General features: G+C 42.3%; 1 protein-coding gene across 2 annotated transcripts in view; it reads left to right on the top strand.

Annotated features, from left to right (window-relative positions):
• The window catches only part of LOC120054617 (lysine-specific demethylase 4B-like), a 79,542-nt gene that overhangs the window by 3,582 nt on the left and 49,326 nt on the right, over positions 1-26,634 (top strand). For both annotated transcript variants that reach the window (XM_039002096.1, XM_039002095.1), the window contains exons 2-5: positions 2,872-3,242; positions 3,553-3,728; positions 6,742-6,856; positions 10,886-11,079. In XM_039002096.1, coding sequence (XP_038858024.1) covers positions 2,886-3,242; positions 3,553-3,728; positions 6,742-6,856; positions 10,886-11,079 — 842 coding nt within the window. In that variant the 5' untranslated portion in view covers positions 2,872-2,885. The remainder of the gene's footprint in view (positions 1-2,871; positions 3,243-3,552; positions 3,729-6,741; positions 6,857-10,885; positions 11,080-26,634) is intronic.

Raw genomic sequence — 26,634 nt, 5'->3', positions numbered from 1 at the left:
AAAGGGGGATGCTTGCAAGCCAAATAACACCATCCCAACCGTGAAGCACGGGGGTAGCAGCATCATGTTGTGGGGGTGCTTTGCTGCAGGAGGGACTGGTGCACTTTACAAAATAGATGTCATCATGAGGCAGGAAAATGATGTGGATATATTGAAGCAACATCTCAAGACATCAGTCAGGAAGTTAAAGCTTGGTCGCAAATGGGTCTTCCAAATGAACAATGACCCCAAGCATACTTCTGAAGTTGTGGAAAATGGCTTAAGGACAACAAAGTCAAGGTATTGGAGTGGCCATCACAAAGCCCTGACCTCGATCCTATAGAAAATTTGTGGGCAGAACTGAAAAAGCGTGTGCGAGCAAGGAGGCCTACAAACCTGACTCAGTTACACCAGCTCTGTCAGGAGGAATGGGCCAATATTCACCCAACTTATTGTGGGAAGCTTGTGGAAGGCTACCTGAAATGTTTGACCCAAGTTAAACAATTTAAAGGCAATGCTACCAAATACTAATTGAGTGTATGTAAACTTCTGACCCACTGCGAATGTGATGAAATAAAAGCTGAAATAAATAATTCTCTCTACTATTATTCTGACATTTCACATTCTTAAAATAAAGTGGTGATCCTAACTGACCTAAGACAGGGAATTTTTACTTGGATTAAATGTCAGGAATTGTGAAAAACTGAGTTTAAATGTATTTGGCTAAGGTGTAGGTAAACTTCCCGACTTCAACTGTAGATACTGTATTCTATTGAAGGCCATACGTACTATTCTATCCTACGTATCCTATAGACTAAATACTAAATATTCTATCTACGTACTGTCCAAAATGTCTATATATCCCATCATATACAGTACCAGTCAAAAGTTTGGACACACCCACTCATTCAAGGGTTTTTCTTTATGTTTACTAATTTCAACAGTATAGAATAATAGTGAAGATTTCAAAACTATGAAATAACATATATGGAATCATGAAGTAACCAAAAAAGTTTTAAACAATTCCAAATATACTTTATATTTGAGATTCTTCAGATAGTCACACTTTGGCTTGATGACAGCTTTGCACACGCTTGGAATTTTCTCAACCAGCCTGATGTGGTAGTCACCTGGAATGCATTTCAATTAACAGGTGTGCCTTGTGAAAGTTAATTTGTTGAATGTCTTTCCTTCTTAATGCGTTTGAGCCAATCAGTTGTGTTGTGACAAGGTAGGTTTTCCATGTTGTGTTCGTGTTTTGGTTCAGTGTAGATGAGCTATCCAAGCAAGGATTGACAGTCGATGAGACCAAAATAATAATTTTATAAACATATTTTGGTTGTACATCGTTTGCGTCTAACTTTTCTCACTCATCATAATTTACCTCAGTCATTAGTCGTTCATTCGGCTAAACCTCTCTGTTGCTCAGGGGCCAAATGTAATTTTTTAAATATATTTTTAATTGAACCTTTTATTTAGCTAGGCAAACCTCTTGGCGCACAGATCCCTTTAGCGGGATCATTTTCGTCAACATCCGCTGAATTGCAGAGCGCCAAATTCAAATTAAATTACAAAAAATATTTAATTTTCATGAAATCACAAGTGCAATATACCAAAACACAGCTTAGCTTGTTGTTAATCCACCTGGCGTGTCAGATTTGGAAGAGAAAAAAAAGCTTTACAGCGAAAGCAAACCAAGCGTTTGTGTGAGGACATCGATCAGTAGACAAAACATTACAAACAGCTAGCAGCAAAGTAGCTTGGTCACGAAAGTCAGAAAAGCAATACAATTAATCGCTTACCTTTGATGCTCTTCGGATGTTTGCACTCACGAGACTCCCAGTTACACAATAAATGTTTGTTTTGTTCGATAAAGATTATTTTTATATCCAAAAACCTCCATTTGGTTGGCGCGTTTTGTTGAGTAAGCCACATGCTCGTGCAGGTCATGACGGGCAGACAAAAATTCCAAATAGTATCCGTAAAGTTCGTAGAAACATGTCAAACGTTTTTTATAATCAATCCTCAGGTTGTTTTTAACATAAATAATCGATAATTTTTCAACCGGACGGTAAACTATTCTATACAAGAGAGAAAAATGTCTAGCTAACAGTGTCGTGCGCATGAACTAATTGAAGGACATCTGGCAGTCCACTGACGCGATGTGATAAATCTCGCTAATTTTTTAGAATAAAAGCTTGAAACTATATCTAAAGACTGTTCACACCCTGTGGAAGCCATAGGAAAAGGAATCTGGTTGATATCCCTTTCAAAATAATATCCAACCAGGCACTTCCTGGTTGGATTTTGCAGGTTTTTGCCTGCAAAATCAGTTATGTTATACTCACAGACAATATTTGGACAGTTTTGGAAACTTTAGAGTGTTTTCTATCCTAATCTACCAATTATATGCATATTCTAGCATCTGGGCCTGAGAAATAGGCAGTTTACTTTGGGAACGTTATTTATCCAAACATAAAAATACTGCCCCCTAGCTTCAAGAGGTTTTAAGAACAAATTCTAATTTACAATGACGGCCTAACCCGGACGACGCTGGACCAATTTTGCGCCGCCCTACGGGACTCCCGATCAACGTCGGTTGTGATACAGCCTGGGTCTGTAGTGACGCCTCTAGCACTGAGATGCAGTGCCTTAGACCGCTGCGCCACTCGGGAGGCCCTATGTATCAAGCATCTCAGAGTAGGAGTGCTGATTTAGGATCAATTTAGCCTTTTAGATCAAAATGAATAAGTTTACATGGACAGGTGGGACCTGATCCTATATCAGCACTCCTACTCTGAGACACATGATACATACGGTCACAGGTCTGACTGTGTTTTATTGCTTTGTTGTTGTAGATTATAGTTTGTCCTTTTCTCTTTGTATTTTCAGTTCGACCTGCCTCCATGTCATTGGCAGTGCCCCCATATCCAACTGCCACCATGTCGCTGGAAGCGTCAGCCCCAGCACCAGACCTATCCCCAGCACCAGACCTAGCCCCAGCACCAGACCTGGTCCCAGATCCAGCTCCAGACTTAGCCTCAGAACTAGCCCCAGACCTAGCTCCTGAACTAACCCCAGATTCAGCTCAAGCCCCAGAGCTAGCCTCAGATCCAGCCCCTACCCCAGCTCCTCCAGTCCCAGTCATGAACCCGGGGTGTAAGATCATGACCTTCCGGCCAACCATGGAGGAATTCAAGGACTTTGCCAAATACGTTGCCTACATGGAGACTCAAGGAGCACACCGTGCAGGCCTGGCAAAGGTACACACATACACACACTTTTTATATAAATGGCTTTCTGACCTATTAGAACTGACCTACTCTGAAAAAGTAGTCCTGTTGTGTATATTTTGCAGTATAACAAGACAACAGTTCACACAGAAAATCTCCTGGGTGCTCTAGATTCTGACAGTTTTGTTTGAATTTAGCCATGCAATGTTACAGTAGCTCCACCTACTTTTGCCATATGTTTCTCTCCCTCTCGCTCTCTCTACCCCCTCCCCTCTCTTGCTCTGTCCCCTATTTTTTTTACTCTGTCACTTTCTCTCCATCCCTCCTTCTTTTCTTGCAGGTGATTCCTCCTAAGGGCTGGAAGCCGCGGCAGTCGTACGACACCATAGAGGAGATGGTGATCCCGGCTCCCATCATGCAGGTGGTGACGGGCCAGTCAGGCCTCTTCACCCAGTACAACATCCAGAAGAAGTCCATGACCGTCGGGGAGTACCGTCAACTGGCCAACAGCAGAACGTAGGCCCTCACCTAGCTACCAGCCATTCTACACTCAATGAGACACAGTCAAAATAGTGCAGAAGAGATAAGGGCTGGATGTATACTGTCTTTTACTATGTACCGATATTGATGCACTGATCGGTTTGGGTTTTTACTTTACCTTCTATAACAGTATTTCAATGTTAGGTTTGCTAATAATATTATTAATAATACATTTAATTTGTAATGCCCTTTTTATTACAGTTCTCAAAACTCTCTATTTTTATATATACAATAGAAACAACATATGTTTAGAATCAAGGTAGTTAAAATAGCAATAGTGTTAAATGAGATACGCAACTCCGGCGTGTGTAAGGTCAGTTTTTGTAGTTTACTCCGTTTGCTACTTTCAAGTTGTCTCTCTCCCTCTTCTTGCATGCTGCTTCCCACAACAAGCCCTGCCTCTCAAGGAAAGCAGTTCCCGTTCACTCTGCATTCTGCATGGTCAGACGCAACAAGATGTTGTTGACAATGATGCTGCTTTCAAAGCGTTCTGTAATAACACTATTAGTTTGTGTATATAACTGTCTGCAAACAGCTAGTTTGTCTTTTCTTAGCATGTTGTGGCAATGTTTTGTTGTTGCTGCTAATGCTAATTGCTAGTTAGCTGAACAGTTAGCTAGCTATATGTAATCAGTTAGAGGAAACCTAGCTAGATAATACAGCCTGATATCAGTGCTGGTGTAGGTCTAGATCAATGTGTTGTTTGTGCAACAGTGTCTTCTAAATCAGAGAGGAATAGGTGATTGGCATGAATATGGAATAGGCATGAATATGTTAGCTAGCTAGTTATCAATGCTGGCTATCTATACGAAAAAGTGGGATGTAACATCGAATAGGGTCCCCTGGGAAATGCTGACCAACACTTGGGTTCCTACCCTGTCACAATAATTCCTATTTATTTGTTGTCATGTCAAACAACAATGTATTCAAAGTGTTGCCCACTATATTTCAACTATTGAATTACAATAATCATTATACTTCTATGATTCCAACAGTACACCAATAAACAAGGCCTAGATTGTTTGCCCATATCATGCCACAGTGTGGAAATAATAACAAAAGTGCAGAAATTGATAAATGCTTATAATAAATGTTGGATTGAACAGTATTAAACAATCAGAATGGAGAAAGCCCACTTTGAAATCACGTATAATTTATGTGTTGCCACCCTAAAGTCATGAACAAAATTTAGGCACTGGGCAAATTTCCGGTCTGCTGAGCGCAAACTTGAATGTTGTGAAAATTCTGTGCACCTCTGTGAACATTGAGGGTGTACCCGCTTTAAGTTACAGTTTTAACAGTGGCCAAGTAGGCTACTATGGCCATTTGATCATAATGTAGGCCTACCACAGTGGCCTATCATCAAAAACAATGGACAAAAATGCATGCCATAACATTTTTAACATGGAAATAGCTGTTCTACCATTCAGTCTACAGTAGCAGCCAATGTGTGGTGTTCAATGTAGGCCTGCATTCCATGAGACTTGCAGGGCTTGCAAAATAAATTTCGTTATTATTCCCATACCAGTATTACAGAGAATCAGAGAAATTATGGTACGCTCTACGTATTGTTCAATACGTCTCAAAATACAACACTGCCCCTTTAAGACAGAAAAAACAGCTTTTTACCTGACTGCTTTTCAACGATGGCTAGAAATGCATACTTTTTGTGCTCTTGTAGGAAGCAACCACTCCCCCATTGTTGACTATAAATTAACTATAACTGGGCTAATAACTCACTAAGTAGCAAAGAATATGAACAAATGTGCACACGTGGTACATGCAGCTCTCGCTTTGATCTCAAAACAAGCGCATCTACTCATTACACACTCATGACTGCTCATACTGTAGCTTAAACAGTCCAGACGGGCCTGAGTCGTGCCTGTCAATGCAATAGAATCCTTCTCCAATGTGCGCTGTCCACAAGAAAGTCTCTTGCACGGCTAGTTTTGCATACTAATTACGTAGTTTGTTTCGGTACATTACATTGAAAGTGGTGAATATTGCGTTGATTCGATCACATTAGAGTGAAACCTTATTAGTGTTAACCGAAGGGGAAAACTCAATAGAAAGTTGAGTGAAGTTCAGTCTCGTGCTTCTCTGCGCTGGCTGATATTTCTTCTACGCGGCAGGGCCGAGTGGAGCTGTGCGCCCGCACGCAGGTTTGAGGGAATATTTGGTTATGAACTACTCTTAAAACATATTCTTAGAACTTTTTTACTCTTCAAAAACAGTAAAAGACCGTCCAAAATGTGAAAAATATTCTGATATGATATTTTGGCCATATCGCCCCAGCCCTAGAAAAGTATTTTTCCCCCTAGGTTGCGTTAGTTAGCGCTAGTCATCTGTACCTGCGCCAAAACGTCATTTTTAATTTTTAATTTTATAGCTTGTTCTCCATCTTGTTTTTTAAATAGCGAGCCAACATGTTTTCAGCGCTTTTATTTCCATGACTGAACAAAACACATTTTGTCATGCTCTCTCTTGTCTCTCTGCTGCAGACGTATAGTGAGCAATATGTTTGAAACATCAAATCTAAAAATAAAAAAAACTTATCGCAGTATGGAATCACAATATATAGAATCACAATACATATCTTATCGACATCTAAGTATTGTGATTATGTCATATGGTGAGGTCCCTGGCAATTCCCAGCTCTAATTGTACACCTTTGATTCATTCTTTAGATACTGTTATTATTGTAGTCATTAGATATTATTGGGTTGCTTTGCAAGAAAAATCAGTCTTCACGCTACAGGTTTTACTGTCTTTACCTCCAGTGTCTATATCCAATGTCTTGACTGGTCATAGGATGAAAGGCACTCATAAATCTCCCGACTGTTACTGGGTCATGTTCATTAGGGTACACCATAGAAAAAAGTGCTTCAATGTTGTTGTTTTTTTATTGGAAGAAATTGAGATGGTATCTCTTTCAAAGCGTCTTCTGTTTTGTGCCTACTAAACACGACCCTGTCCTCCTCTCTCTCAGGTACTGTACTCCCCGACACAAGGACTTTGACGACCTGGAGAGGAAATACTGGAAGAACCTCACCTTTGTTTCGCCCATCTACGGCGCCGACGTCAGCGGCTCCATCTACGACCCGGTAAGTCAGCCCGGTGACAGCATTTCTAATCACATACATGGGTTGTGTAGCAAAATGTTCTGCAGCAGAACAAGTAAATGAGCATTTGTGGGACAAGTTTAGATGGTACCTCCCTGGTTTTGAAAAGTTGAAAATTCTATTATATAAAAGTTACTTAATAAACTTCTTTGGGATATGTTGAAGCAAGTTCCACTAGGTACCCTTTGGGACAGAGTTACTCAATTGTGTTGAATTCCTTCCTTCCTTCCTACTAGAAATGAGCATTGTGTGCCAATGGCCTAGGAGATCCATTCTATCCATTCTGATTATTCCACTGAATGGAAGTATTTGAACTGAGTGTATTTCAGCGAAAAAGATGAACCGCTGGTATCTGTTCTCATTAGATCCGTGTATTTTATTTATTGATTTTCCCAGACATTTATTGAGTTTTTCAATTGACAAAGGATGCCTTTTAATTTGAGGTATTTTTGGGTGCATCCTTTTAGTTGTTTGGCCTTAATCCCATCTGGTGGTTAACATGTGTTATTACATGACCTTGAGAACTGCAATACAGTACAATGAACAAGATATTTCACCGGATTTATAAATGTGAAGTATCCGGTTGGCGTTTCCACCCACAACCAAATATGGTGATGAGAGAAAGCCCAGTGGCCAACAGTGGGAGAAGACGAAGCGAGATCGATTTTGGCCGCCGTTCTGCTAATTTTCATACAGTTTTTTATGTTTCCAAAACTAGATTCTGTAACAGAGTGAACAGCGTTTTGTAGACTTTACCCTTTGCTAAAGTTTTAAAAAATTGCGTTGTTTTGGAGTGCAAGGGTAAATAGAGTTATTGCACAAGGTGTTCCCTAACGGAAACATGCAAATAAATGCTAGGACACGCCAATAGGATCTCACTAGCTCATGCTTGGCTTTGCTCACCTCCTTGCTTGTTCTACCTTCTATAATTAATTTGCTCCCAATGGAAACAACAGGCCTCGGTCTATCTTGGGTTAGTTATACAAATCTACTTTATTCACTGGGTAAATAGTAACTGAAGTACAACTGTAACATAGAAACTCCATGTCGTAGGCCTTGGATTGTTAAATACATATTTATATAATTGTTTTCTTACCTTAAAAAAAAAACGTTTAGACTGTAATCCACTTAGGGCTGACCCCAATTAGTCGACTGGTCGATTATTTGGTCGTTAGGCTGTTGGTCGACCGAGATTGTTTTAGTCAAGCGGTAACAAATATATGGAGTACAAAAGTTTGGACACACCTACTCAAGTAGCCACCCTTCCCCTTTGACAGCTTTGCACGCTCTTGACATTTGCTCAACCAACTTCATGAGGTAGTCACCTGGAATGCATTTCAATTAACAGGTGTGCCTTGTTCATTTGCGGAGTTTCTTTCCTTCTTAATGCGTCTGAGCCAATCAGTTGTGTTGTGACAAGGTAAGGGTGGTATACAGAAGATAGCCCTATTTGGTGAAAGCATATTAACAGCTCAGATAGGCAAAGAGAAACAACAGTCCATCATTACTTTAAAACATGAAGGTCAGTCAATCCGGAAAAGTTTCTTCAAGTGCAGTCGGAAAAATCATCAAGCGCTATGATGAAACTGTCTCTCATGAGGACAGCCACAGGAAAGGAAGACCCAGAGTTACCTCTGCTGCAGAGGATAAAAACATTAGAGTTACCAGCCTCAGAAATTGCAGCCCAAATAAATACTTCACAGAGTTCAAGTAACAGACACATCTCAACATCAACTGTTCAGAGGAGACTGCATGAATCAGGCCTTTATGGTCGAATTGCCACTACTAAAGTACACCAATAAGAAGAAGAGACTTGTTCGGGCCAATTAACACGATCAATGGACATTAGACCGGTGGAATTATTATTTTTTCTTCTGATGAGTCCAAATGTTTGATTTTTGGCCAAGAAGGAGATTGATTGAATGCTGCATCGGATGACCTGGCCTCCACAATCACCCGACCTCAACCCAATTGAGATGGTTTGGGATGACTTGGACCGCAGAGTGAAGGAAAAGCAGCTAACACGTGCTCAGCATATGTGGGAACTCCTTCAAGACTGTTGGAAAAGCATTCCAGGTGAAGCTGATTGAGAGAGTGTGCAACGCTGTCAAGGCAAAGGGTGGCTACTTTGAAGAATCTCAAATATTAAATATATTTTAATTTGTTTAACACTTATTTTGGTGCCTACATGATTCCATATGTGTTATTTCATAGTTTTTATTTCTTCACTATTATTCTACAATGTAGAAAATAGTAAAAATAAAGAAAAACCTTTGAATGACTTTAATTTCCTATAATTTGTCATCTAAAATGTTTGTTACTTTGGTTACGGTCATTTCTTTTAAAGCATTCAATATTATTCCAGTCTTCCTGTTCTCATTGTCAGAGTGGAGACATTGTTTGCAGAGTGCGCAACCTATGCTACACTTGTGAGAAACACGTTTTGGTTTATTTCATTCCATTTATTTCATTCCATTTATGGGTTCTGTCAATTTAGTCTTTAGTCTTTATTCCATTGTCTTTTGTTTGGAGCGCCCTGTCAATGTTGAGTCAGGACGCACACCCATGAAAGTAAGCCTAAGCTTCTCAAAGTAATGTTTTCTTCACCTCAAGCAGCAAGCAAGCAAATTCTGTTTTTACATCCATTGAGAATTGCAATAGTTCCTCAATGTATTTGAAAAATCTTTCTAGCTCTCTCCCTTTTCCGATTACCACTCAGTATGAAAGGGAAAAATGTAATGCTCTGATCCAGTGGAAACGTCATAAAATAGGCTTCTTATCAGTGCTTGACATGGACTGAAATAGTTTCCGCTACTCATTTTGTGTGCTGGTACTGTTTATATTTAGGTGCAGGAGCTCCACAGTACTTTTGAGCTAATATTCTACAAGTGGAACAGGAGGTTAAGCAGTAGAACATTTGAGGTGCCTGTACTCAGCTCCGTTGAGCTCCTGTCCAAGTCAAGCACTGCTTCTTATCCCTTGTACAAATAGCCTACAGCTGTGTCTGTCCAGAGTTCGCTGGCACTGGAAACTGAGGGCCCAGAATATTTTATACAATGTTGCAAATTCGCTAGTGCAAACTTTGGGCCTGAGCAAAGTTAATAGTTGATACAATGTTTCAAGTTTGTTGCAGACAGGTCATGTGTAGCCAATGTGATTTATAGGATATTTATTGTATAATTTTTATTTCGATTTGGATAGAATTTTGATTAACCACATGACAATGATTTTGAGATATTATAAATTAAATTGTTTTTCGAAAATGTGCATATGAAGGCTATAACTGGCACACAGATGGGTAGAAATGGTAAGATAAATTTGGCATTCCAAATGAGAAAGTTTGCCGACTCCTCGTGTAGCCTGTTACCGGCAACTTCAGGAGAGTAATAGCAGAGTCTGGAAAAGCCAGCAGGAACTGGAGGAGAATAGTTGGTCCATGTTAAGTTATTTTTCTTCTGGTTATCTAAATCTCTGGCGCCCTCTTGAGGCATCAAAACGTAAGCTTATAGCATCAGACAAGCTCAATGAACGTAGTTGATTTTATTAAAACACATAGGGTGTGCCTATAAATGGGAAAAATGCACGTTTAAACATTTTGGGCAATCGATTGGTCGAAAGAGCAGACGACTTTCAGTCAACCAAGTTTTTTTGTTGTTGTCGGGGACAGCCCTAAATCCACATTTACATTTCATTGGTAAATGTAGCCAACATGCTTGAATCGGGTCACAGTGTTAAATGGATAGTTCACCCAAATTATAAATTGAAATATTTGAACATGAAGCGAGAGGCTAATATCGGAACCATTGACTTGAACAAAATGTGTGCCACAAATGCTAAAAAGTGAGCACTTGGAACAGTGGCCAGGTAAACAAAACAAAAGTACGGATTGCTTTCATAACTTGTCCATAGACTGCTTACAGGCTGGGGAAGGAAACTGTTATTTTAATTTTTTGTATTTGATTTGGGTGAACTATCCCTTTTAACCTCCCTTTTTTGTGTCTGTGTTTCCAGGAGATCGGTGAGTGGAACATCGGCCACCTGAACACGCTGCTGGACATGGTGGAGCAGGAGTGTGGCATCGTGATCGAGGGGGTGAACACGCCCTACCTGTACTTTGGCATGTGGAAGACCACCTTTGCCTGGCACACAGAGGACATGGATCTCTACAGTATCAACTACCTCCACTTTGGAGAGCCCAAGTCATGGTCAGTGGCTGTATTAGTGGTTTATCCATTGTCCTCTGTGTGCCATTCTTTCCATTCCATTCTTTGCATCTCTCTCGCTCTCTGTGTGTGTGTGTGTGTTACTTGTAGGTCTATAAAATGTGTGTGTTTTTCTGTGAATATGAGTGTCTCTGTGTCCTACAAGCAATTCGATTGTCCAGGCCCAACCATCCCATCGCTCGGTTGCAGGTAGCAGTAGTGACCTTTCGGTTACTGGCCCAACGCCGCTCTAACCGCTAGGCTGCCTGCCCACCCGTGCGACAGCTCTTTGCTTCAGTTGCATCTACATCAAAAAATGGCAAGCCAAAATTGTTCCTTGATTTCAGGATCTGGGCAGGCTTTGGCAGTTGCTTCTCAAGCATCTGTCATTCTTATACGTGTGTAAAACTTAATGTGAGTCCCTGTCTGTGAGTTGAGGAGACTGGTCATACATGCATTTGTGTACTTAAACAGATGGCCACTGGAGGACACTCCAGACTTACAAAAGTTTCTAAGGAGCCAGGTGGCTTCTGTCATATAAAGCGTCTTCAATATTAGCAACATATTGACTTAAATTTGGTACTGTGTGTGTGTCATTGTATGAGTCTGTGAACACTTATGAGAGATTCTGGAGCGGCGCCTGAGACAGCGGTTTCCACCACCATCAGCAAAACACAGAATGATGGAATTTCTAGTGGAAGAATGGTGTCGCATCCCTCCAATAGAATTGTAGGCCAAAGTGCATTGAAGCTGTTCTGGCTCGTGGTGGCCCAACGCCCTATTAAGAAACTTTATGTCGGCGTTTCCTTTATTTTGGCAGTCTATAAAATCTAGGTGTGTACGTGTGTGTATTTTTCTGTGAAGATGAGTGTGTCTGTGTCCAACAAGCAGTGAAATTGTCCAGGCCCAACCATCCCACCACTCGTCGCTAGGTAGCAGTAGCGCTCTTCGAACACCTCTCTTTCCCTCCCTCCCTCCCTCCCTCCCTCCCTCCCTCCCTCCCTCCCTCCCTCCCTCCCTCCCTCCCTCCCTCTTCCCATCATTTTCTAATTCCTCCTCTTGTAATACGACCGCCCTTCGAGACTCACTATTCCCAAAGGCCTCACTTGGCATCCAATTCTATTTCCTAGCGTTTATGGCTCTCCCAAAACAAGTCACATAAAGAGCCTCTATTTGCCGACACATCTCCATCACTTTCGCGGCCATTTCACGTCAAGCGAATGGGGGAAACCAACACGACTGCGTAGGCCCAATAGTATCACGCACTCAAGGGGTTCGTTCCAAATGGCAACCTAATCCCTATATAGTGCACTAGTTTTGACTAGAGCCCTATGGGGAGAATAGGGTGCCATTTGGGACGGGCCCAAAGACTTACAGCCACTCCCGGCTAAACGAGTTGCTCGGCGGCAAGGTAATGACGGTAGACGATAAGGGTATCGACAGAACGCTATTGGAGGGCGATGCTTCGTCAAAGTAACGGTAACGGAGGTGACCTCACTGGGTGACCTTGGTAGGGGCAATCCGGTGTAGGTGTCCGGCGCAGTCCCCGTCATCTGTAAACTGTCTGCAAGGTGAGAGCATGTCTTTCTCTCTCCTTCAATCTCTCTCCAGGGTCTCGCTGGGTGACTAATACCCGCTCCGCCATCAGAGAAGGATCGATATCCTCCTCGTCCATTTCTCCTCTGTTATTTTAACCTTTCATCCCTTAATTTTAGTCTACCTTTCTTGCTAGGGATGTATTGACTGAAGCCTAGCTGGGTTATGTTTTTGACCATAGAATGGCAGCTTTTTTCCCTTTTTATTTATTGGAGGATACAAGTCTGCAAATATGACTTGAATATGACTGTAGTGATACACATGGTAAAACATTTACCCTCAAGGAGTTTGCATTTTCCCCATCTCCCATTAACAAGAAAACACCCCAGCTTTCTTTCTGAAAGACAGAAATTGTCTTGTGGTAGATATCCTATACTTACTGTATATCGCTGGCGCTGTCATTTGAATGGGTACCTCAGACTAGGAGAAATGGCCATTATAATGTGTGGGTGACAAGGAGGTTTTCATGGTGGCATTAGAAAAAGGGGCTCTGAACTAGAGCTGCAGGTCCCGACAGAGATCATTGCGGCATGGTCAGCACTGTTCATGCTGCAGTTGGGAGCGGACTGACAACTTTGGGAAGGAAAAATATATTTTTGTTGTCCAGCAGATTATTTGGAAAGTGTCATATTTCTGCTTTGTATGCGTTAGCCTACATATTGTGTTAAAAGCACATCTTTGTCCCACGCACACTCAGAATTCGCTGCGTTAAGTTAAGTAGCCTACCTCTCTCCTAGTTGGGCGTGCGAGATCAAGTGTTCCTAGGACCTATATGTGGGTCTCAATGAAATGGAGTAGGCTACCTAATGCATGGGCGGAGAATCACGTGGCAGTTATCTTTTCCAAGGAAATGTAATCAAATCAAATTTAATTTGTCACATGCGCCGAATACAAAAACTAGATCTTATCGTGAAATGCTTACTTACAAGCCCTTAACCAACAATGCAGTTCAAGAAATAGAGTTAAGAAAATATTTACAAAAAAAAATAAAGTATAAAATAAAAGTAATAGCAATAACAACGCTACTGTATATACAGGGGGTACCGGTACCGATTCAATGTGTGGGGGTACAGGTTAGTCGAGGTAATTTGTATATGTTGGTAGGGGTAAAGTGACTATGCATAGATAATAAACAGCGTTAGCAGCAGTGTAAAAACAATGTAAATAGTGGCCATTTGATTAATTGTTCCGCAGTCTTATGGCTTGGGGGTAGAAGCTGTGAAGGAGCCTTTTGGGCCCAGACTTGGCACTCACCGCTTGCCATGTGGTAGCAGAGAGAACAATCTATGACTTGGGTGACTGGAGTCTTTGACACTTTTGACACCGCCTAGTATATAGGTCCTGGATGGCAGGAAGCTTGGCTCTAGTGATGTACTGGGCCGTACGCAATACCCTCTTAGCGCCTTATGGTCGGATGCCGAGCAGTTACCATACCAGGCGGTGATGCAACCCGTCAGGATGCTCTCGATGGTGCAGCTGTAGAACTTTCTGAGGATCTGGGGACCCATGACAAATAATTTCAGTCTCCTGAGGGGGAAAAGGTGATGTCGTGCCATATTCACGACTGTCTTGGTGTGTTTGGACCATGATAGTTTGTTGGTGATGTGGACACCAAGGAACTTGAAACTCTCAACCCGCTCCACTACAGCCCCCGTCGATGTGAATGGGGGCGTGTTCTGCCCTCCTTTTCCTGTAGTCCACGATCAGCTCCTTTGTCTTGATCACATTGAGGGAGAGGTTGTCTTCCTGGCACCACACTGGCAGGTCTCAGACCTCCTCCCTATAGGCTCTGTCGCTGATCAGGCCTACCACTGTTGTGTCGTCAGCAAACTTAATGACGGTGTTGGAGTCGTGCTTGGCCACGCAGTCGTGGGCGAACAGGGAGTACAGAAGGGGACTGAGCACGCACGCCTGAGGGGCCCCAATGTTAAAGATCAGCGTGGCGGATGTGTTGTTGCCTACCATTACCACATGGGGGCGCCCTGTCAGTCTAGGATCCAGTTGCAGACGGAGGTGTTTAGTCCCAGGGTCCTTAGCTTAGTGATGAGCTTTGAGGGCACTATGGTGTTGAACGCTGAGCTGTAGTCAATGAATAGCATTCTCACATAGGTTTTCCTTTTGTCCAGGTGGGAAAGGGGAGTGTTGAGTGCAATAGAGATTGCATCATCTGTGGATTATGGTGTTGATGTTGTTTCAAAGCACTTCATGGCTACAGACGTGAGTGCTACGGGTCGGTAGTCATTTAGGCAGGTTGCCTTAGTGTTCTTGGGCACAGGAAACATGTTGGTATTAGACTCAGTTAGGGACAGGTTGAAAATGTCAGTGAAGACACTTGCACGTTAGTCAGCGCATGCTCTGAGTACACGTCCTGGTAATCCGTCTGGCCTTGCGTTCTTGTGAATGTTGACCTGTTTAAAGGTAATACTCACATCGGCTACGGAGAGCGTGATCACACAGTCATCCGGAACAGCTGATGCTCTCATGCATGTTTCAGTGTTACTTGCCTCGAAGCGAGCTTAGATGTAATTTAGCTCGTCTGGTAGGCTCGTGTCACTGGGCAGCTCGCGGCTGTGCTTCCCTTTGTAGTCTGTAATAGAGTCCCGGTCCTTGATAGCGGCAGCTCTACCCTTTAGTTCAGTGTGGATGTTGCCTGTAATCCGTTTTCAATGAATATTGATTACTCATTTATTTGTCTCTGCCTGCAAATCATCTTCCTAAAGGTAGGCTATATCCTATATGTGACTCGTTTCAGGAAACTATGCGTATTTCACGCGTCACTACTTCACAGGAGAGCCATTTGAATGTAAACGGTTTATTTATTTATCAAAATGCGTTTTTTGGCTGAAATGCCTTCTGGAACATGTGAACTTCCATGTGCCTTAATAACTTGTATGCTATCTTTAAATACGGGGGAAAAAATTAAAGTATGAGCTTAGTTGGTTTAGCTCCGGAAACAGGCAGCAACCTTCCCGCTAGCCATGATTGGCTGAGATAATGAGTGGGCTGGACATGCCGAGAGATGAGTTTTGATTTGTCTGCTATGTAGCACGCTTCTGGCTATAATATGAGCTGGTCAGTATGTGTAGGTAATCCTTTCTAAGGCAGCTTTTTTGAAAGATATCACGTAGTAGAACTGCATAAGTGTTGCTCTCCACTTTCTGGAGGACCGAGGTTTGAAATCACTGGCATTTGAGTATGATTGCTAAGGAGATGGAGAAAATTCTGGCGTTTGATTGCAAATATGCAGACGGAGTCGAAAAGAGAACACACAGAAGGCTGTTGTATAAAACATCTGTCTCCGGATTACATCTTCAATCTAAGGGCAACCATGGCATCCGTGACAGTGGGAAAAGCGTCCATCCATGTTTACGGGTAAGAGAGTCTAGCTAGCTACATTTTCAGATATTCTAGGTTTCTAATTTTGTGCAGAAAGTTTTTATTTCAAGTTAGTGTACTGTTAGCTAGCTAGCTAATGTTAGCTGGCTGGCTAGCTAGCTAATGTTACGTGTATGATCTGTGTAGTAATATTATTCATATCTCAGAGCCATTTGCATTGCTAGTTATTAGCCTAATATTAGCTAGCTAACATTTAACCTGGTCGGTTAGCTACCTGCAGATTCATGCAGGGTAGTAACGTTATGAGTTGGGATTATGGTTCATTGTTTAGCTAGCTACATGTCTAAACAAAGACTCCACTATGCAAGTAACTATTTCAAAGGAATGTTCATGATGTCACTGCGACAACTGTCGATCGATGTAGCTGGTAAATTCGCTCGGGCTATCTACTCCGATTTTAGAGCAGGTCTCCGGCTGGCAAGTGAGCTGCGTCACATACGCCTAAAATAACATTGCGGGACTGTGATTGGGTTCGGGAACCAGTTCTTGCGGTAGCGTGTGGGAGTCGAACGGAAGTCAGACCTCTACTCTGAACAGAATATTTGCTGAGCCTCATATTTGCTGAACGCTCATTACTGCACAGGCAGACTTTTCTGCTTCTCACTCTTCCTCCTTCTCTCTTGCTCTCTTTCCCTCCTTTGCGCTCTCGCACTCAATTTCTTGCCCTCTCTTTCTGTTTTTGATTCTCTCTCTCGCTTTCGCTCTCTCTCTCTATCTTTTTGATTCTCTCTCTCTCACCTTCCTATTCCTCACTCTCTTGGAGGTCCCCGGCTCCTTGTCTGTGCAACTCAGAGGGAAAGACTCCGTTTTTCTTTATTTTCGAACTCTCATTAAGTCTCTCTCCCCTCCCTAGTTTTTAAAGCCGTCCCCTCAGTGGGGGGGTGGGGGGGGGGGGTCTACAGTACCTGCCCATGCTTGGAGCGTACCACTCAATACCAGCATCACACTGTGTGTGTGTGTGTGTAGGGCTGTGACGGTCATGAAATTTTGTCAGCCGGTTATTGTCATGCAAATGTTTAGCATCTCCAGGCCTCCACGCATTCAAGCCACTGATGCACGCCTTTTGGAACATGTACATTTAAAAAAAGTCGAGTGAATCCATTTAATTTACACCATCACAATAAATCCGTTATTTATTTTAGGCAAGTTTAAAGAAACCTTATATGATGAAAATGTATTTCAGAAGAACAGAATATGAGTTGGCCTACTGTATGTTATATGGCTATGTGCCATGCCATAGGCTGTAAGCTTATTCATTTAGCAGACAAGATATGCTTATAAGTCAAATGCCATTATTTTATGTTACTTGATTTTATAGTAAGAAGAATATAATGAACTTTGCTGAATAAAATAGAAAGGATATTTGTCCCATTCAGAGCGAGTGCGCATATGAAGTGGCTATGTTATAGACACATCCTATGTGTTTTGATCAAATCACTTGTCTGATGCTTTATAAGCTCTTTTTGATTAAATAATTAAAACACACAAATTACTAGAGGGAGTCCAACTGCAATTGATTTGTGCCGGTCTCAGACTGCGCTGTGGAGAAGAGGGGGGGGGAAATGGCAGCGAGTGACTGTGTGACTAGCACCCGTTGTCTCTCTCTCGCACGGCGGTGAGATATTTTGTAGGTAATATGTCAGCCTATTAATTATGATTGATATATGTTTTCCCCCCCTATTACTAGGCTATTCAAAATCAAATACAAATTCACTGTAATTGTAGGCCAACTCTAAGCCGTCCTGCACAATCAATGCACCAACAGCATCACCTACGTCTATGTTTTCTCTACCAGACTCATGGATAGAACGTTTGGAGCATAACATAAGGTAACTAGTCCATCCAGTATGCATAATAATACAGTCCACAATCAAAGGCGATTACTAGAAATGGTTTAATTTTGGAGTATAGCTTAGACCAATTATGTACCAAAGACATCTGAAATCTTTTTTTATATTTTTTATTTTTGCCGTGCGTAATATGTGGTAGGCTATTTAGGTTTTGTATTGTATACCGGCACCATTATTATTTGAATATTTAGTAAAAATTAAGGGGGGGCTTGGGCTCATAAATGGCCTATGCATATGCATAAGCTCTAATATGCATATGGGTGTTTTGAATGAACCTTAGAAAGCACTGTCCATTTCGTTATGTTTGGCTTTGAAACAACATCCACAACGTCCATGTTTTCCACTCAGTTTCAACCTGTCGTTGAACTTCTTTCTTCTAATTGATCATCACAGGGAGGTGAGTTTTAAAAGCATGATACTGTTTTGATGATAAGTGTTTGATGTGATTTTAAGATTGCATTTGCATTGATGTCAGAGTGGTTAGTGGGGCAAAAGAGCCCTGAGTGCCAGGCCATTAGTGACCTGATGGTCGTTTAGAGAGTTGGGTACTACCAACACATGTCCAGAGTGCATAAGAGGAGATTACCATGACTCAACGGTCACCTGGAATTTGACTGCGGTCGTGACTCATGGCTCATGTTTGTGTGCCTGTGTGTGTACCTGAGCCCTCTCCTGCACCTCCACTCTATCCCACCACTCTCCTCTTTTCCTTTTTGTCTCAGTGTGGTTCCTATTCGTCTCAATGCTTCTCTCATTGCTTTAGCCCTCTCCCTTAGGGCTGGTCTTGGGTTGTGCAACGAGGTGTTTGTGTGTGTCTCAGCGAGCGTATGGTGGCTACACAGGCCTGGAGTGTACCAATCAATACCAGCGTGTGTGTGTGTGAATATTTTGAATGCGTGTTTCTCCATGTCCCTGCTTCCCCATCCCTGCAGTGGGATGTCATTAGAAGCAGCAGCGCAGTCAGTCTGTGTCCCAGCCCTGCTCCATCAAGAGACATGTTCATAATAATATAGCATTTCGAGAGCACATTCCCCGTGCTCAATGTGCATCAGGTAGAAAGTTCAACACAAAAAAACGGCATCAATAAGTAGAAACTACAGTCACAATGCATCAAAACATTACCTCCTAATTACGACTAATGTTCCATTAGCCATCACTCTACTGCTCTATCTATAAAACCCATCCTTTACAGTCTCTCTTTATCTGCTAGAGAACTGCTTTCATTTTTAGAATGAAGCCTTTATGCCTGGGCACAAAAACAGAGAGGCGGTGTCCAAAATGGCACCCTATTCCCTATTCGGTACACTCCTTTTGATCCGAGCCCTAGTCAAAAGTAGTGCACTACACAGGAAATAAGGTGTGATTTGGGAAACAACCAGAGCCTCTCCATTATAATAGAGAGGGGTTGTCATGCTTCAGTAGCACCTCTTGATCCACTCACTAGTCTCCCCTCCTAGCAACCCTCTCAACCATCTGAAGATATCTTTTCCTCCTCCCCTCTTCTTCTTCTCCTCCTTCTCCCTCCCCATCATCTCCCTCTTCTTACACATGCCCCTGTGAGGAAAAGCAATATTTCCTTGTCACTCTTTAAAAGTAAATTTACTCACATGGATGCACCCCTCAACTCTGTTTAACTGTGAATGTGCGCTGCACACACACACACACACACACACACACAGTATATGTTTTACTATCCTTGTGGGGACCTAAAATAGATTTCCAGTCAAAGTCCTATTTACCCTAACCCTTAAGTTAACCCTAACCCTCAACCTAAAAAAACCTAGCCTTTGTCCTGGGAAATGTCCCCACGGGAGAGAATTTTCCTTTTTTAAAAAAAAACTATTTCTGGTACCCACAAGGATAGTAATACACACACACACACACACACACACACACACACACACACACACAGTCTATCCTCCTTCTCTTTTTGAAATTGAATAGTTTTCACTTTTGGGGTAATTACAGTATGTTAAACTGTGTGCAAGGAGCTGTTTGCCTAACCCCCCTGTGCAGCCACTGTGAAATTAACTCCATTCCCCTCCAACTCTGCTCCCATCAAAGTCATATTTCCCCCCCGAAGATCTGCTGTCAGATGCTTTAACGATTGGCTGGCTGTTTGCGAAGCATCGAGCAGAAAGTAAGGAAAACTGCTAAAAAAATAAATGTTAAGGTTGGGTGGAACAGACTTTAAAACGGAGCAAGAGTCCATTATTAATTCATTGTTCGCTCCTTTTTGTGGTTTTATTGGGTAGTATACGCCGTTTTTGTGTCTTCAGGTAGGAAAGAGATGAGAGTTCACTTAAGAGAGACGTCAGTGCTACAGTCTTGTTACAATGTAAGTGTTTCATGAATGAAGATTGGATTGGGAATAGTTCTAATCGTCTAATCGATGATATCGTGGTCATCCAGATTCATGCTGATCATTTCAGTAGCCTGGTCCCAGACCTGTTTTGTATTGTCTTGCCAACTCCTCTGGTCGTTGTCACGGCATTTGGTAACATAGAATAGCACAAACGGATCTGGGCCCAGGCTATCATTTCAGTTGTGTAGTTTAACATGGATATGACAACATTATTTGGCGTTAACTCAGCACATGTGGCATCCCAGTCAGCACAAGACGTTGAAAAGCAAACAACCAAAAATATGTCTTTTCAACATCCTTTTGTCCATAGGGATAGGAGGGATGGCCTTCTATCCTACAGTGCATTCTGAAAGTATTCAGACCCCTTGACTTTTTACACATTTTGTTACGTTACAGCCTTATTCTAAAATGGATTAAATAAATGTTTTTCCTCATCAATCTACACACAATACCCCATAATGACAAAGCCAAAACAGGTTTTTTGAATATTTTTCAAAGATATTAAAAATTAAAAACAGATACATTATTTACATAAGTATTCAGACCCTCTGCTATGAGACTTGAAATGTATCTCAGTTGCATCCTGTTTCCATTGGTCATCCTTGAGATGTTTCTACAACTTGATTGGAGTCCACCTGTGGTAAATTCAATTGATTGGACATGATTTGGAAAGACACACACCTGTCTATATAAGGTCCCACAGTTATCAGTGAATGTCAGAGCAAAAACCATGCCATGAGGTCGAAGGAATTGTACGTAGAGCTCAGAGATAGGATTGTGTCAAGGCACATATCTGGGGAAGGGTACCAGCATTGAAGGTCTCCAAGAACACAGTGGCCTCTTCATTCTTAAATGGAAGAAGTTTGGAACCACCTCTTCCTAGAGCTGGCCCCCTGGCCAAACTGAGCAATTGGGGGAGAAGAGCCTTGGTCGGGGAGGTGACCAAGAACCCAATCTCTGTGGAGATGGGAGAACCTTCCAGAAGGACAACCATCTCTGCAGCACTCCACCAGTCAGGCCTTTATGGTAGAGTGGCCAGACGGAAGCCTCTCCTCAGTAAAAGGCACATGACAGACCACTTGGAGTTTGCCAAAAGGCACCTAAAGGACTCAGACCATGAGAAACAAGATACTCTGGTCTGATGAAACCAAGATTGAACTCTTTGGCCTGAATGCCAAGCGTCATGTCTGGAGTAAACCTGGCAACATTCCTACGGTGAAGGATGGTGGTGGCATGATCATGCTGTGGGAATGTTTGTCAGTGGCAGGACTGGGAGACTAGTCAGGATCGAGGGAAAGATCAACGGAGCAAAGTACAGAGATTCTTGATGAAAAGCTGCACCAGAGCGCTCCGGACCTCAGACTGGGGCAAAGGTTAACCTTCCAACAGGACAACAACCCTAAGCACACAGCCAAGACAACACAGGAGTGGCTTCGGGACAAGCGTCAACTTCCTTGAGTGGCCCAGCCAGAGCCCGGACTGAACCCAATCAAACATCTCTGGAGAGACCTGAAAATAGCTGTGCAGCAACGCTCCCCATCCAACCTGATAGAGTTTGAGAGGATCTGCAGAGCTTGTAGCGAAGTAATACCCAAGAAGACTCTAGGCTGTAATCGCTGCCAAAGGTGATTCAACAAAGTAGAGTAAAGGGTTTAAATACTTATGTAAATTTGCCAACATTTCTATAAAAAAATATGTATTAAAAAAGGGGTTTTCTTTGTCGTTGTGGCGTATTGTGTGTAGAATTTTATTTTTTAAATCAATTTTAGAATAAGGCTAGGTACAGCAAAATGTTGAAAAAGTGAAGGGGTCTGAATACTTTCTGAATGCACTGTATATCTGCTCCAAATGTCTCTACTCTAATCTTAACCCATCTGCTCTGTCATTCCCTTATGGACATGAATACCCGAATCAAGACTCAAACAACCATATGTCTTCTGGCTGTTACCAATACACCCCTTTTTTTATAATGACCTTTGGATATTGATTGTGTTTCCTTGATGAAAGAGTTTTCCAGATGAAAAACGAACCCAATAGATGTAAGATAGAGTTTGGATGTATTGGAATTCAAGTTTCAGTAGTTTCAACACACACACACACACACACACACACACACACACACACACACACAGGAACACCAAGTAGCTCTCTCTGCCTTTTGCGACAGGGCTGGCTGAGAAAAGAGACATCAAATTAGTATCGACCGTCTGTGGCACTTCATGCACAAAATCAAATTTGCTGCTACTAATGTCCTCTTGAGTTGTTAGCAGGCGGGGCAGCAACAGGCCTCCTGGTTGGATATCTGGCGTGCATTCTGAATCCTTTTTAGAAGACATAGACAGGTGACTTTCCCAAAGTCATAAAGATTGTCTTTAGCACTAGATCATCTTGGTAGGCAATGGACGAATGGACGTTTTTTGTGAAACCCAGACGAGTAGAGGATAGAGAAAGAATATGACTACTCATGTCTGTTGAACTACAATGTCTCTGTGTGCTTTATTGACGAAGATCTTGATTCTTCATAGAAATGCAAGGTTGTTGCAGATCAATTGGTTTAGCTGTGTCAGCACGACCTAGGTTGTAATCCTTAGATATCAAAACCCAGATGAATTTAATAGCCGTGAGCAACAATAGTGAACACTGATGTACTGTGATTGATTTTAGAGTTTATTCTACAGGATATTGATTTTGTATTTTGAACATGCTTTGATGACTTTGGTTCCCTTGGTAACCCAGTTGAATGCATTCATGGTTTAGGTTAAAATTACAAATGTCGCTTACAAAATTCTATTTGCCTTTACCCATATCCTCCCAATTCTTAGCCATTCACAAGAATACCTCAATAGGATAAAGTTCAATCTTATTCATCGTGATCTAAAAAAAAAAAACAGTTTCCCAAACTCGGTCTTCCTAACTTGATGTAAAAGACTAAACTGATCCCGTGTCAGCACTTGTACTCAAACAGGCTTCATGCATATAGACTATGGTCAACATGACAAAATAGCATTTTGACAATAGCTGGTAGTTGACCCCTGTTACTAGTTTGTCGTCTACAGACCTGCCTCCCTGTCCATGTGTGTTTTAGTATAAACATAAAAATATGACTTGTTTCTCCTTTTTAATATGACACTTTAACATGTTAGACTCTGTAGCGAGGAGAGGAGGCGTGGGTTTTAAGAAGACAGCCCGTTGAGTGGCTGCGTTTATGCCATGTGGTGTTACATCGCAATTAGATTGTCAAGTTCAGTTTGTTTGTGCTTCTGCATCTCCTGTGGCGTGTGAAGGACAGAGCAGTGAATGTAGGGTTTTGTCATGTTTTAATGAATTTCCTTTCATGTTTGGTGTGTGTGTGTGTGTGTGTGTGTGTGTGTGTGTGTGTGTGTGTGTGTGTGTGCATGCGACTATGTGCACTCATGTAGTGGCAGAATGTGTCTGTGATTTTTAACTAAATGTGTGTGTGTGTGTGTGTGTGTGTGTGTGTGTGTTCATTACATTACATATGGATGTTGTAGGCCTACACTAGGGATTTGAAATAATTTCACTATTCGAATAGTATGATGAATTTTTGTCAGATATCCAGATAGTCGAAATACATGTGGATTTTAACCTGAGCACTGCTGAGCGAGAGGCTGGCGCTCTATTGCTGCAGCTGCTGTGGGGCTGGAGAGATGGGAGTGAAGAGAGAGCTGCAGTACCCAAGGCAACTAGGCTATAGCCAAGACTTGCTAACTTGTAGCAGCCACACTGTTATTTATCATCCCATATAACGGTGCCTGTCTTGACTGGAGTAACCTAGAGCAGATAGCTAGCTAGGGTATAGCTACCTAGGGTAATTATTGAGGCCACATGATGCGCTTTCTAACCCCATTCAGGTAAAACAACAGCCTAACTGTTGGTTGCTCATTGTAGCCTACTCCTTTTTAATTCTGTAATTTTATTCCATCTTTCATTCCATTAGTGAACTCTCACTCCACTTACTACACATTGAGCCTCTTTGCGGCTTTGGTTGGCCAACATGAACAACAAGCTACACACATGGAGGCTACTACACTAAAAAAGTTTGTTTTATTAAATTAATATTTAGAAATGTCACGGTATATCCTTGTATGTAACAATGTCACATGGATATTTTTATGTCATTTTAGAAAAGCATTTTCAGGGTTAAAATAGGCCTATCATTTTTTTGCGGCGCACAAATGAATACTCGCAAGTGTTCGAATGCTAACATCTGTTCAGATACTCAAATAACCGTGCACATCCCATAGTTTCCATATGATTTGACTAAGTCAACTTTGCCGCGATCTCACTAGAGCACTGGCACGTCACTTGATCCCCCCCCACACACACAAAGACTAGACCCCCCTCCCCCCCACACACACACAGACCAGTCGAACACTTACCTACAAGCTTTTCCTCAAACTGTCAAATATTCCCCCACGCAGCTTCTGACTCCTCTCAACAGTAGTAGTAGTAGCAGCAGCAGCAGCAGCAGCAAAAACAATCTCATCTCACTGCTGAAGAGAAAGGGAAAAGTTCACAGACCTTTCATTTACTCTGTGTTCTTTGTTTGTTTATTTCGGTCTGGCGCTGGCAAGGAGACGTGCCGCTGCCATGACAACAGTGGTCCAGGGAGGATGTAATAGAGGTAGATGTGATGATTGCCTGATTAGATGTTTGAAGGAAGGGCTCATCTGTGCACACACACTCGCACAATACACACACACACCTGACAAAGGCGTGTGTTAGTTAGAGAATGTGAGAATCCCCAGGGGGTGCCAGCAAGGTTTTCTTTTGATTCCCGTGAAGAGACACACACACACACAACTTATTAGCATTGTAATATTGACATCAACACCATTATCCCAGAAACCCTAGGCTCACTCCAATTTGCATAGTGCACCAACAGATCCACAGATGATGCAATCTCTATTGCACTCCACACTGCCCTTTCCCACCTGGACAAAAGGAACACCTATGTGAGAATGCTATTCATTGACTACAGCTCAGCGTTCAACACCCTAGTGCCCTCAAAGCTCAACACTAAGCTAATGACCCTGGGACTAAACACCTCCGTCTGCAACTGGATCCTGGATTTCCTGACGGGCTGCCCCCAGGTGGTAATGGTAGGTAACAACACATCCGCCACGCTGATCCTCAACACTGGGGCCCCTCAGGGGTGCGTGCTCAGTTCTCTCCTGTACTCCCTGTTCACACATGACTTCACGGCCAGGCATGATTCCAACACCATCATTGACTTTGTTGATGACACAACAGTGGTAGGCCTGATTACCGACAATGATGAGATAGCCTATAGGGAGGAGGTCAGAGACCTGACCGTGTGGTGCAAGGACAACAACCTCCCTAGTCATAGACTGTTCTCTCTGCTACCGGAACACCAAGTCTAGGTCCAAGAGGCTTCTAAACAGCTTCTACCCCCAAGCCATAAGACTCCTGAACAGCTAATCAAATGGCAACCCAGACTATTTGCATTGCCCCCCCCCCCCCCCCCCCCACGCTGCTACTCTCTGTTATTATCTATGCATAGCCACTTTAATAACTCTACCTACATGTACATAATTACCTCAATTTCCATAAACACCGGTGCCCCCCACACATTGACTCTGTACCGGTACCCCCTGTATATAGCCTCGCTATTGTTATTTACTGCTGCTCTTTTAATTATTTGTTATTCTTATCTCATACTTTTGGGGGGATTTTTTTTCTTAAAACTGCATTGTTGGTTAAGGGCTTGTAAGTAAGCATTTCACTGTAAGGTCCACACCTGTTGTATTCGGCGGCATGTGACAAATGGCATTTGATTTGATTTGAAACGTCTGCATGTTGGCTCTCTTCTACCTAACGGTGGTGTATTCCCCTATCTGCCCACCAGGTGGCAGTCTAACACAGCTGCATCTCGCCATATACTCCAGTAGATGTCTTTCTATTCCGATCACATAAACAGGGCTTTGGCCAGAGGGAGGGTGAGGCGCTAGTTTTGCTTTCCCTAAACTGGAGGAAATAATTGTGATAATGATGATGTTAATAACAAGAGCAATGAAAGCTCTGAGTCTCTAATGCGGATGGAGAGAGCTTTGGCCTCTCTTCTTCTCTTGTTTTCTGATGATTTCATTTGGAACAGGGGGGGAATGGAGCACTACAAAGATGACTACAAAGTCCTCAGTCATTTGATTTCTCCGAGATGTTTTTTGATTAAGTCCCTTTTAATGTTTGGAGTATTAGCCGAGTTAAGTGTGTTTTTGTGTGCGTTCGCGCGTGTGTAATGAGGATTTTTTTAAATATTTCTTTTTTAAATATTTTTTTAAAATAAATTTTACCCCCTTTTCTCCCCAA

Source organism: Salvelinus namaycush, chromosome 10 (assembly GCF_016432855.1).
Source record: "Salvelinus namaycush isolate Seneca chromosome 10, SaNama_1.0, whole genome shotgun sequence".
Lineage (NCBI taxonomy): Eukaryota > Metazoa > Chordata > Actinopteri > Salmoniformes > Salmonidae > Salvelinus > Salvelinus namaycush.
The sequence above is the reverse complement of the archived record's forward strand: the minus strand, read 5'-3'. Positions and strand labels throughout refer to the sequence as shown.